The sequence below is a fragment of the Barbus barbus genome (genome assembly GCF_936440315.1).
Source record: "Barbus barbus genome assembly, chromosome: 45".
Lineage (NCBI taxonomy): Eukaryota > Metazoa > Chordata > Actinopteri > Cypriniformes > Cyprinidae > Barbus > Barbus barbus.
This window is the reverse complement of record NC_136723.1, coordinates 4,355,106-4,369,646: the sequence shown is the minus strand read 5'-3', so window position 1 is coordinate 4,369,646 and position 14,541 is coordinate 4,355,106. Positions and strand designations below refer to the sequence as shown.

Here is a 14,541-nt window from a genome sequence, read left to right as displayed (position 1 = left end):
TAAAAAATATGTAAAAAAAATACTTTTATTAATGAAAACAATTTATTATTATTATTATTATTATTATTATTATTATTATTATTCACTAATTAGCAATATAATAATAATAATAGTTTAACAAAATATTACAAAACAAATAATACTATTTATTTTATTAATACCAATTTATTATTATTATTATTATTATTATTATTATTCACTAATTGGCAATATAATAATAATAATAATAATAATAATAATAGTTTAACAAAATATAAAAAATAATAATAAAAACAATTAGTAATACCAATTTATTATTATTATTATTATTATTATTATTCACTGATTGGCAATATAATAATAATAATAATAGTTTAACAAAATATTTTTTAAAAATTAAAATGTAATTTTATTAATACCAATTTATTATTATTAATATTTTTTAATTATTATTCACATTGGCAATAACAACAACAGCAACAACAACAACAATAATAATATAATAATAATAATAATAATAATAATAACAATAATAATAATAATAATTATTATTAATACTTGGCAGGGACATTATTTATATTCTCTTCATATTTTCTGTTTGCATGACTATATTTATGAATTACATATGTATAATATAATGAAATTATATAAATAAATAAATAAATAAATAATAATAATAATAATAATAGTAATAATAATAATAATAATGTGAGGGGTGTAAAAGTGCTGTTAAAGTAAAAATCATTCATGCCCAACCGTCCTGACGTCATTTTTAAGCTTATGATAGGATAAGACTAGCCCACTGAACTCTGGATGAACCCAGACGTGTCTGTCTGTCTGTCTGTCTGTCTGTTTCAGTTAGACTTACTGTGTCCATTGTGGAAGTGCATCTTCTCCTCATCCGGATCTTGCTTGGCTTTACTGTAGCCACAACGTCTGTGAAAAAGAAGAGCCGTGTTACTCTTTATACAGCACAGTTTGCCTTTCTCTAAAAGCAATTTCTCAAAAAAAAAACCCCCAAAAAAACACTAATTTCCTTAATTGAACGGCCTGATAGAGAGAGTAGTGCTAGTAAAGAGAGAATACAGGATGGTAATGGTTTTATCTGCTTTCAGCACAAGAATCCTCCTGAGAGGACTATCCAAACATGCACACATGCAGTATGACAGCAGTCTTAACGAACCCAATGCATCACAGCTTTATCTGCCAGTAGAGTGTTTGTATGTGTGAAAAGAGCATGTGAACATTCACACACAATGAACTGCAGAAACAAGGTGATATCTGCTTCAGACATCATGGTAAAATTATCTGACTACCTGTTCATGATCACTGTATATTATCTTATATTTCGCAAACAAGATGAGTGAAAACACAATTTTTAGTGAATAAATATTAATTATTATTAAAAAGATAAAAAATATATAATTTATATTTGATTAATGATTTAAAATTAATGTCATAAATTTATATGATAAATGTTATCAACTATAATTAAATTAAATTGATTAGAATGTAATTTTTAATTTTAAACCAGATTTAAAACAGAAAATAAATGAATAAATAAATAAACATACATATAATTATATAATAAACTAACTAAAATAACAGAAAATATAAAGATAAAAACTGATAAATCACTGATACTAAAATTACACTTTTTTAAAACAAATTACAGTGTGAATTATTATTAATAATATAATTAATAATAATAGTTTTGAATATTATTATAGAGTTTGAATTGCAAACTACCACACTATATTTGCAGTATGGGAATTTTCTGCATGTAATGCACAAATACATGTGTACTGTGGCATGCTGCCAGGGAAACTGTATTCAATATGCAAAAAATAAATGTGATTGCGTACTTGGCAAATAAAGTGAATATGCATATTGCCTACTGTTTCCTTGGCAGCTTTCAGTATATATAATGCGGTATACTAGTATTCCATGAGTTCTCCCACAGTCTATAAAATAGCATTTACCGGATGCTTACTATGAATGTCAGTTTATGGCCCAGTTTTGTCCAATTCCAAACAAGCCATTTCCCTTTTAGGCCGACCCTGCTCTGTTTAGGGGTATATTGTAGCCAATTGTTCTTACGTGTGTGTATGTGTGTGCCCCATGGGATTTGGCTGTATGGCTGCAGCCTCAGGGGAGATACACATGCAGAGCTGATTAGTCTGACCCGCATGTCAACCCTGAAACCCTGCCTCTTCATGTGCTCCACTTTCTTCTGATGAATTTGATTGGACCACTGTGCTGTCACTCAATCTGACATATTAAGCTACGAAACCAAAATCCTAACTGAAAGAAAAGCTACTCTTCTGAGTAGTATTAGCATTATATGTTTATAAGGCTGCATGTATTTAATTAAAATACACAGTCAAAATGCGGTCAAAAATTCATCATTGCATAACAGGGATAAATCACATTTAAAATATATTCAAATAGAAAACAGCTATTTTAAATTGTAATAATTAGGGATGCACCGATGTATCGGCTGCCGATATTTATCGGACGATTTTTGATTATTTTAAAGCCATCGGCATATCGGAAATAAGTTAAAAAGGGCCGATACCGATGGTTTATTAATTAACTGCATGGAGACAATGAGTTGCATGTCTGTTGCATAATCCAATGTTTTTTCTCTGGGCAAAATAATTTTATATTTGCCAAAACTAAATAAAATCTGTACAAAATATAGTTTTCCAGACAGCATAGTACGGCCTATGCAAATGTGATGCTGACGCATCCAACATAGGAAATGCCCGCACTCAGCTATAAATTCACCATAGGTAAATCGCAACAGCAATTCCCTGGCATTAGTTTACCCGAGGATATGTCACGAAACCGCCAAGCAATTAGACCTACATTTGAAAAAAAATCTGCAAACGCTGAATATATCGCAAAATCAAGCAAACTCCGCAATTTTTGCAAGACCTCGCAAATGTTCATATTTGCCGCTGATTTGCCCGTGACGTCCCATTGCAATGCGCATTCAGTCAAAGAAAGGTTGTTTCTCAGTCTTGGGTTCTCATCATGCCCGATTTACAAGAGCTACATTGGACAAACGAACCGAAAGCTGAACGAATCCGCGCTACTCGTTTGGGCTTTTGTGGCGCAGACCACTTATCTGCTCGGGCCAGAGCCGCGGGCTGCTCTCGATCACACAACACCATTATACACAGCGCTGGGAGATACAGTGAAGAAAGTAGTTGAATTCACCGCAGAATCAATAACATCTCTGTCAAATCTTGTGAGAAGCATTCAAATTCGGCGCAGAATTCTGTTAAAGCTACGGATATTAGAACAAACGCCACTAATGTGGAAACCAGGAAAAACATTGTTCAATAAACACAAATCTCCACCATTCACCATGGATTTAACATAACTACAGGAACAACTTGTGGCAGAAATGGTCTAATGTTTTTAAGTGTTTTTAAATGCTTCACACAACTTTTCCCAGCACTTCAAAGCTTTAAGTATTGCCAAATTTTAAAGTTATGTTTAATGCGATGACATTATTTGTTCATCCTTCATAGGTGTCACATGTCTGTATGTTGAGTTTCTGTTTTGACCTAGGCTGCATCCGAAACCGCCTATTCAATGAGTAGGTACTTTTTTTCAAGAAGTACTTACTTAACGAGCGCTAAAACAGTACGTACTTTACAGCCAAATCTGGTTGAGTATGAATGAGATCCGCCATGTTTACTTTATCATCTGATCTATGATGTTATAACAAGCCCAAAAACAAAAGATATGAGCGACATGTTTAATTCATCTATCTGTAAATATTTTGATGCTGATGAAATGTGCTCATTTTTGGTCTTGTTGAAGAAACAGCTGCCCTTATGATTGTAGTATAACCAACAAATTTAGGGTTGATTTAAGTTTTTATATTTTTAACTCAACTAATATAACCCTACAGTTTCATCCTTAAAGATATTACAATTAGTTTTTTTTCTACCGGTTTCGGAACAGTAATAATACAGGGGAATGCAGGAACAGAAACATTCAAATACCAATTCTGCTCTGAGTGACCAATATCGGTATCAGAATCGGCCAATAGTTGTTTGTTAAAATCGGTATTGGTATCAGCCAAAAAAAAAATCTTATCGGCGCATCCCTAGTAATAATATTTCACAACATCACTGTTTTACCACCTTGGTAAGCATAAAATGAATACTAGTCTATTTTACAATAGTCTAATTTATTATTATTTTTTTAAATCGACCGGTAATATTTATTATTATAATTTTGTTGTTGTTGTTGTTGTTTGCAAGAAACCAATACTTTTATTCAAGGGACATGTTAAATTGATCAAAAGTGTCAGTAAATACAGTATATTTATAAAATAAAAAAAAAAAGTTCTTTGTGAACTGTATTTACATTAAAGAACCATGGATAAAATCATCATAAATATATGAGAATATGAAAATATGAAATATCAACTATTTTCAAAAGTGATACTATTTATTTATTTACTTAATATTTTTAACTGATTTATTTGAGTAGCAAATCATCATATTCAATTTATTTCTGAAGGATCGTAATGATGCTGAAAATTCAGCTTTGCATTACAGAAATAAATTACATTTCACAATATACTAAATTACAAAACTGTTGTTTTAAATGATAATAATATTCATAATAATTCTGGTATTTTTTGGTAAAATAAATGTAGGTAAAATAATAAAGTGTGAATTTGTGTACATTCTCAGTAGTGTCCTCGACTCAACCCAAAATCTTCACAGCATCACCTTCAAATGTCTGCGAAGATGGTTCTCTGACAGCTTTACTAACATCCTGTCCAGCAGGAGCTTGTTCTTTAGACAGCCTGCTGTAATGGCCTTCTGACGGAGCCCTGCAGCTCATTCATGAATTCGTCTTGACCTATTAAGGCCAAAGAGGCTATTAACAACCCTGATTGCTTCCTGCAAGAGAGAGCGTGCTTCAAACCCATCTCTGACATGAAAGGTGACGGAAGTGTCAAGGCTGTGGCCCGTGTGATACACTGATATACACTTTAAGAGTAATTGCCTGAAACCGTCGCACCCTTGAGGGAGATCCTAACCCTTGCTTAAACAATTCAACTGCCTTTCAAGTGGCTTGTGAGAATTCAGCTGGCTGATGTCTGCTTGAGGTCTTGCTCTCGTGCCAATCGTCAATCTTGATGAGGACTTAACAGCATCAAATTAAAGGCTGCGGTTCAGTTTAAGGGTGAAGGGTGAGGAGAGACGAACACTGTTTGAGGTTAGCATTAGAGAGTTCTCCACTGACAGACATTCAAAACCTTGAAAAAGTTTGCTTGATTGTATTGAATATGCACTTGTAGTGTACTTCAGATCTTAAAAACATATAACAAATATTAATCTTATCTATATGTGTATATATATTTGTATATATATATATATATATATATATATATATATATATATATAATGTGTGTGTGTGTGTGTGTGTGTGTATATGTGTATATAATGTGTGTATGTGTATTTATATATGTGTATATGTGTGTGTGTGTGTATATACACACACACACACACACACATATGTATATACAGTGAGTACGGAAAGTATACAGACCCCCTTCAATGTTTCACTCTTTGTTATATTGCAGCCATTTGCTAAAATCATTGAAGTTCATTTTTTCCTCATTAATGTACACACAGCACCCCATATTGACAGAAAAACACAGAATTGTTGACATTTTTGGAGATTTATTAAAAAAGAAAAACTGGAATATCACATGGTCCTAAGTATTCAGACCCTTTGCTCAGTATTTAGTAGAAGCACCCTTTTGATCTAATACAGCCATGAGTCTTTTTGGGAAAGATGCAACAAGTTTTTCACACCTGGATTTGGGGATCCTCTGCCACTCCTCCTTGCAGATCCTCTCCAGTTCTGTCAGGTTGGATGGTAAACGTTGGTGGACAGCCATTTTTAGGTCTCTCCGGAGATGCTCAATTGGGTTTAAGTCAGGGCTCTGGCTGGGCCATTCAAGAACAGTCACGGAGTTGTTGTGAAGCCACTCCTTCGTTATTTTAGCTGTGTGCTTGGGGTCATTGTCTTGTTGGAAGGTAAACCTTCGGCCCAGTCTGAGGTCCTGAGCACTCTGGAGAAGGTTTTCGTCCAGGATATCCCTGTACTTGGCCGCATTCATCTTTCCTTCGATTGCAACCAATCGTCCTGTCCCTGCAGCTGAAAAACACCCCCACAGCATGATGCTGCCACCACCATGCTTCACTGTTGGGACTTTATTGGACAGGTGATGAGCAGTGCCTGGTTTTCTCCACACGTACCGCTTAGAATTAAGGCAAAAAAGTTCTATCTTGGTCTCATCAGACCAGAGAATCTTATTTCTCACCATCTTGTGGTCCTTCAGGTGTTTTATTGTGTCTTGCACTGAGGAGAGGCTTCCGTCGGGCCATAAAGCCCCGACTGGTGGAGGGCTGCAGTGATGGTTGACTTTCTACAACTTTCTCCCATCTCCCGACTGCATCTCTGGAGCTCAGCCACAGTGATCTTTGGGTTCTTCTTTACGTCTCTCACCAAGGCTCTTCACCCCCGATAGCTCAGTTTGGCCGGACGGCCAGCTCTAAGAAGGGTTCTGGTCGTCCCAAACGTCTTCCATTTAAGGATTATGGAGGCCACTGTGCTCTTAGGAACCTTAAGTGCAGCAGAATTGTTTTTGTAACCGTGGCCAGATCTGTGCCTTGCCACAATTCTGTCTCTGAGCTCTTCAGGCAGTTCCTTTGACCTCATATTCTCATTTGCTCTGACATGCACTGTGAGCTGTAAGGTCGTATATAGACAGGTGTGTGGCTTTCCTAATCAAGTCCAGTCAGTATAATCAAACACAACTGGACTCAAATGAAGGTGTAGAACCATCTCAAGGATGATCCGAAGAAATGGACAGCACCTGAATTAAATATATGAGTGTCACAGCAAAGGGTCTGAATACTTAGGACCATGTGATATTTCAGTTTTTCTTTTTTAATAAATCTTCAAAAATGTCAACAATTCTGTGTTTTTCTGTCAATATGGGGTGCTGTGTGTACAGTAATGAGTAACAAAAATGAACTTAAATTATTTTAGCAAATGGCTGCAATATAACAAAGAGTGAAAAATTTAAGGGGGTCTGAATACTTTCCGTACCCACAGTATATACATATATACATACATATACACATCTACATACATATACATACATACAGTGCTGTGAAAAGGTTTTTGCCACCTTCCTGTATTTTAATTGTTTTGCATATTTGTCACACTTAAAAGATTCAGATCATCAAGCAAATTTTAACATTACACAAAAATAATGCAAGTAAATACAAAATGTAGTTTTTAAATGATGATTTCATTTATTAACGGAAAAAAGCTGTTCAAACCTACCTGGCCCTATGTGAAAAATAAATGTTCCCCTCCTGTTAAATAATGAAATAACTGTGATTAACCAACATTATTTTAGAAAGCTGAGTTAAATTTCACTATCCAAAACCAGGCCTGATTATTGCCAGACCTGAAATCACTGAAATAGAACCTGTCTGACAAAGTGAAGCATACTGAAAGAACAACAGATCATGCCATGATCTAAAGAAATTCAAGAAAGATGAGAAACAAAATAGTTGACATGTATCAGTCTGGAAAGGGTTATAAAGCCATTTCTAAGGCTTTGGGACTCCAGCGAACCACGATCAGAGCCATTATCCACAAATGGACAAAACCTGGAACAGTGGTGAACCTTCCCAGGAGTAGCCAGCCTACAAATATTACTCCAAGAGCACAACGACGACTCATCCATGAGGTCATAAAATAATCCAGAACAACATCTAAAGAACTGCAGGCCTCACTTGCCTCAATTAAGGTCAGTGTTCATGATTCAACAATAAGAAAGAGACAAAAAAGAAAGAGGCAAAAACAGCATCCATGGGAGAGTTCCAAGGCAAGAGTCACTACTGACCAAAAAGAACACAAAGGCTCGTCTCACATTTGCCAAAAAATATCTAGAATATCCCCAAGACTTTTGGCCAAATATTTTGTGGACTGATGCGACAAAAGTTCAACTTTTTGGAAGGTGTGTGTCCCGTTACATCTGGCATAAAACCAACATAGCATTTTATAAAAAGAACATCATACCAACAGTCAAACATGGTGGTGGTAGTGTGATGGTCTGGGGCTGCTTTGCAGCTTCAGGACCTGGATGACATTCCATAATTGATGGAACCATGAATTCTGCACTCTATCAGAAAATCCTGAAGGAGAATGTCCGGCCGTCAGTTTGTGACCTCAAGCTCAGGCACACTTGGGTTATGCAGCAGGACAATGATCTCAAACACAGCAGCTACTCCACCTCTGAATGGCTCAAGAAAAACTAAATTAAGGTTTTGGAGGGGCCAAGTCAATGTCCGGACTTAAATCCGATTGAGATGATTTGGCATGACCTTAAACAGTCCATTTATGCTCGAAAACCCTCCAATGTGGCTGAATTAAAACAATTCTGCAAAGAAGAGTGGGACAAAATTCCCCCACAGTGATGTGAAAGACTCATTGTCAGTTATCTCAAAAGCTTGATTGCAGTTGTTGCTGAAAAGGGTGGCACAACCAGTTAATAGATTTAGGGGGGCAATTACTTTTTCACGTAGTGCCAAGCAGGTTTGGACAGCTTTTTTCCCTTAATAAATGAAATCATTATTTAAAAACTGCATTTTGTATTTGCTTGGGTTATCTTTATGTAATATTAAAATGTGTTTGATGATCTGAATAATTCAAGTGTGATGAATATGCAAAAAAAAAAAAAAAAAAGAACGGAACGGAACGGGGCAAAAGCTTCTTCACACCACTGTGTGTGTGTTAGTATATATATATATATATATATATATATATATATATATATATAAGCAAATAAATAAATAAATGTTTTTCAGAGGTAGAATAGAGTTGTTTTTCCGTTACATCAAACATTTACAGCTTAAGTTCATGTATATATTCCTTGGACACAGGAAATTATTTTTCCAGACAATCCCTCTTTTTATTTCAAACTCAGTATTTCATTTATTTTGAATAAACTTAGCATTTCATAAGCACAAACAAAGATGAGCACACATTTATATCTGCACCTACTGCACTCCCAGTGTAATTCCAGTAAATTGCAGACTGTTTATTATATATAGACAGTACGTGTCTCACTTTGTTTCCTCTAGCCAGTGAGGACAATAGCATGCATTACTGTCTAATTTTAAAATGTTGCGCCTGAAATGCTAAATAGGACAGCATGTATGAAACAGGATATTGTTATTGGCTCCTCGTCTTGCTCTGCCATTGTGTTTTGTGATTGTGCAAACAAATCTCCCAACGCTGTTTACACGAAGAAGTGAACAGGCACATATTCTCCTAACTGTTGAACTGAGGCCAGTGATCAAAGATGTAGATACATATGTGAGGTCTTTAACTAGCTCAATACATGACAGCTAAAACAGACCAATAAATTGATGTATTCTCATGGCTGTATATTAGGGGTGGCACGGTACATATATTCGTACCGAACTATTATTTATGTAAATTATAGGCTTTGTACTTCAGTTGTGTTCCAACGGTGACACAGAGGCGGGCGCGCAAAATTTGTATTTTATTTTGATAAAGTACCAACTTTAGCAATGCTGGAACTGATGTGTATTGGTGTGTGTGTGTATCACTTCAACGGTTTCCTTATGCCAGCAGAATCAACTTTAAACACTCATCGTCTTAATAATGCAATAACGAGTTTCCTTTCTGTGAACAAATGAAGCCTGTCACAAAAATGAACTGAAACTCAGCATATATAGGCTATGTTATGTGTCACACTGTTTTTTCCCCTTGTTTATCTGTTAACTATATCAAATATATTTCAAGAATGTATTCCTTGTATGTATATATATACTGCAGATTATATATAATGTAATATAATATTTAGTATTACTACTGTACTACTGTTCAAAATAAATGAAAAGAAACCGAGCATAGTAGATTTGTTGTTTTTTTCCTTTTGTACCGAAATCGTATCGAACCGTGACCCGCGAACCGAGGTACGTACCGAACCGTACCACCCCTACTGTACATAAAGCTGTATAAACATGTTTATATTGCATTTTAACATGTAGAATTGCAAATATTTAATAATTATGTAATTAAATTTTCCCTCCCACGTTTCTCATTTGCAGCAATATGTATTTATTTGCTATGTATTGTATTGTATTATATTGTGCTTCATATTGACTTTCTAACATTTGTAGATAAGGATCGAACTGACATAAGTTATGTTCTGAGGAAATCAAGTCTCACATGCATCAAACATCACATTTATCTGTCAAAGCAACTGATGGTAAGCAGCGCTAAATACTTATGCGTTAGTTTGAAGCGCTTGATATAAAGCATGTCTCATCATGTTTATGATAGCTTGGGTCATGCACTTTTTCTGCAAGCTCCGCTGTTTTCCAGATGTGTTTTGTCCATAGAAATGCTTAGTGACTACTGTAAATTCACATGAGACTGATGGATTTTCTGTGCACAGTGGACAAACCTGATTAACTGATAATCGATGTTGATTATTTTCATTATTAGTTTGACTAGTTGTTGCAGCCCTACTTATGATTTGAAACAAACCAATTCACATCATTTATAGCAGACAATTGTGAAATAGTTTGTTATGGATTGTTCTGGAATGGATTTTTCCACTTAAATTTTGTTATGACGTCGTCTTACCTGCCACTCATCAGGAAACCTGTGACCAATGCGATGAGGATGATGGCCACAGTAACAGCGACAGCGATGATGGGCACCTGACCCTGATCACTGGAGGCCGCTACTGCTGGAACAGACACCAGAGAAACACAACAACATGGTTTGGGAGTTCATCACAATCACTACCTTGTTTCTTGCTAAATTCATAAGGAATTACAGTAAGTGTCGAGTGTGAAATCCATTTTTACACACACCCAACACTATATGGCATGCTAATGCAACATTTAGTTAATGTGTGGTTGTATATTTGCACACTATAATTTTTTTTACAAATTTTCACGTCAGAAATGCTAAGAATTACATAAAACTATACAAAAAACATGTTAGAGATGCAGAATTCTCCATGATGTCCCAACTAATCAAACACAGTTGTCTGCACAAAGAATTTTAAATTGAACAATGTTGCTGAAATGGGCTTGTGAGTACCCAGCATGCATTGCAATACATGAATAAATGATGCTGTTACTGTTATTGGATTATTGTTTCAATGTTTGCTGACTTTCGTAAATTGTTTTTTTGTTTGTTTGTTTTGTTTTGATATGCATCAGCATTCTCAAAGTTTGTGTCTCAAGCGTTGACCCCTATCCAAACCTCCCATATAGCTTTGTAAGGTAACTGTGCCTTCAGAAACAAAACTAGCATTGTTCAATTCACATATAATCATATTATATCGTATAACCTATACATAAATGGCCAATTAATTAATATATAGTGATAAGAAAAAGTATGTGAACCCATTGGAATCAATTGTTTTTTGCATTAATTGGTTTAACTGGCATGTCATCTAATCTTTATCAAAGTCACAAGTATGCGTGTGTGTGTGTGTGTGTGTGTGTGTATATATGTATATATATATATATATATATATATATATGTATGTGTATATATGTATATATATATATGTATGTATATGTATATGTATATATAGCATTTTCTGTATATTTTAACCTTACACAATACTGATTATGTGATTTTGAGATCCATTTATTCACTCTGAGGACAACTGATAGGCTCATACACAACTATAACAACTATTGAAAACATTCGCTGATGCTCAAAAAGGTACATAAATCTGCAAGAAAATAGAATACAGGTAATCACAACGAGGTAAAGTTCACTTACATTTCCAACAACACTACAAATGTTTAATGAAATGTATTTAATAAGACACAAAAGAGCATACCTGTTTGTGTGTTGTTAGCTTAAGCACATTGTATTTGTCTATTCGTGTGACTTTGATGAAGATCAGATGAGATTTTATAACCAATAATGCAGAAAAACAACCAATTCCAATAGGTTACACATGTCTTCTTGCTATATATCAACGATCACAGATCCATTTATTGTGTTGATAATCACCTCAGTGAATTTACTGACCAAATGTAGCATTTATTTTGCATTTACCGAACAAAGTAATTTAAAACAGCCAAAACAGATTAGCGTTACTTAAGGCCATTTTTAAGACAATAGTTGCGAAAACCCAAACAATCTGAAACCATAAAGTTATTTTGAGCTCATAAATGCATATGTCTAAAGTGGACTATTGAACACTTCGATAGTCCACTTTAGACATTCTACTAACAGTAAGTAACTTTGCAACTACATGTCAACTAGCAGTCATTAGAGTATTAGTAGATTGTCTGCTTAAATATCTTCTAACACTTTATTTTGATGGGTCTATGACATACAACATACTGACTATGAGAAACTTTGCAAGTATGTGTCAACTTACTCTACTAACCCTAAACCTACCCTAACAGTCTACTCTGAGAGTTCGTAGATGTGTAGTTGCAAATTAATGAGATCTAGTTATAGTTAGTAGAATGTCTAAAGTGGACTATCAAAATAATGTGTAACCAATATTTCATCATGTTTCACTTACAGTAAGGGCTTGTTTCAAACTCAAAGCGGCGGCTGAAGCCTCCGTAGCCCGCGGAGGTGCGTGCTCTGATTTGAAAGATGTACGCTGAGGAAGGTTTAAGGCCATCCACCAAAACATCCGTCTCCTTTGACTTGATGATAGTATAGCTTGTTTCCTGATCCTACAGAGCCACCAAAAGACAAGTGAAGACAAAAACGGTCAGAGAGGGAGAGAAGGAGGGATAAAGGCCTTCCGTCCCATGAGAGAACGGCAAAGTGTGTGTGCTGTGGCCAGTAGTGAGGATCAGTTTCACGGTCTTCATTGGCTTTGTTTTAAAGCCCTGTGTTAAGTGCTCTGTCCATTAGCTTTCATACGAGCGGTCGCGGATCTTCATAGCTGTTTCGTTTTCTAAGTGCATCGTATCAGTGTTTCACAGAACGTTCCAAAACACTGAGGTCATGAGGAGCTGAGGCTCGTTTACAGAGGTATTCTGTCTTTAAATTGCTCAACAAAGCAACCGGCAAATCCTGCGAGGTGAGGAGCAATCAGAGACGCGATCGGAGAGGGGATTTAGTTTCGGGCTTTGTGAGGATTGTCGCCAGCGGGGTGGTCGACTGAGACGCCCAACGACAGCCCGGCTGCTGGTAACGTCACTTAATTTGAGGAAGAATCCTGTCATCATCTACTCAACCTCAAGGTGTTGCACAGATGCATGAATTTTCTGTCTTCTGGAGGAATTTTGAACAGTAAACTGGTCGCTGATTTCAGTGCATTGACAATGACTGTGGACTAGAGATTTCAAGCTTGGAAAAGGACACCAAAGGCCAGATTTACTAACAACATGCATCAGCACTAATCCTTGTTTGGTGTTAAAAAACTACTTTCATGATTTACTAAATAAATTCTGTGAAACTTCAGCGATTATAAAGTGTGAACATGGTTATTTTTATGGCTGACCTTATTTCATATGCATTTATCTTTGTATCTAGATCATTTATTAATCTTAGTTAATATTAACTCCAACATTTACTAATATCAAAATCAAAAGTTGTATCTATTAATGGACCTGAGTTAAAATAGACTAACAAGGAACAGTTGTATGTTTATTAATTAACGTTAACAAAGATGAATAAATACTCTAACAATCCATTGCTCATTGTTAGTTAATGTTTGATAATACAGTAACACTTTAGTATAGCGACCAATTTTCACTATTAACTAGCTGCTTATTAGCATGCCTATTAATTATGCCTAATTCATATGTTGGCTGTTTATTAGTGCTTATAAAGCACATATTCTGCATGACCATATTCTACATCCCTAATGCTACCCAATACCTAAACTTAACAACTACCTTGCTGACTAATAATAAACAGCAAATTAGGAGTTTATTGAAGCAAAAGTCATAGCAATTGGTTTGTTAATAGCGAGAACTGGACCGTAAAATAAAGTGTGACTGTTAATTCATTAAATGGAACCTCATTGTAAAGTGTTACCAAAAATCTTAAACATTCTGAAATTGATGTTTTTTTTTTCCTTATAAACATTTTACTGAAATTTACACAGAAATTATATTTTTCATGATTTTTCAGGAATATATGAGCAATAGAAAATCCTAAATATCAGTATATGTTTAAAAGTAAAAGTCTTTTGCACCACATACATTCATTTACTGTCACTTTTATTCAGTGAAAATGCATCTTTCAATAATCTTACCAAAACCTTTGAATGGCAGTGTATCATGGTTTCCTCAAAAGTACAACTGTTTTCAACATTGGTTTAATCAGAAATTTCTTAAGCAGCAAATCAGCATATTAGAATGATTTTTGAAGGGTCATGTGACACTAAAGAGTCACAATGCTGAAAATTCAGCTTTAATCAGAGGAATGAATTACATTTTAACATATATGGAGAACAGT

General features: G+C 35.0%; 1 protein-coding gene across 2 annotated transcripts in view; it reads right to left on the bottom strand.

Annotated features, from left to right (window-relative positions):
• Positions 1 to 14,541, bottom strand: part of LOC306864194 (ephrin type-A receptor 5-like) — a gene marked incomplete at its 3' end in the record, with an annotated part of 80,139 nt that overhangs the window by 14,943 nt on the left and 50,655 nt on the right. The window contains exons 7-9 of one of the 2 annotated variants that reach the window (XM_079407994.1): positions 12,644 to 12,803; positions 10,723 to 10,828; positions 848 to 915 (exon numbers count right to left, since the gene is read on the bottom strand). In XM_079407994.1, the coding sequence (XP_079264120.1) occupies positions 848 to 915; positions 10,723 to 10,828; positions 12,644 to 12,803 (334 nt within the window). The remainder of the gene's footprint in view (positions 1 to 847; positions 916 to 10,722; positions 10,829 to 12,643; positions 12,804 to 14,541) is intronic. The other variant, XM_079407995.1, reaches the window with a different exon arrangement.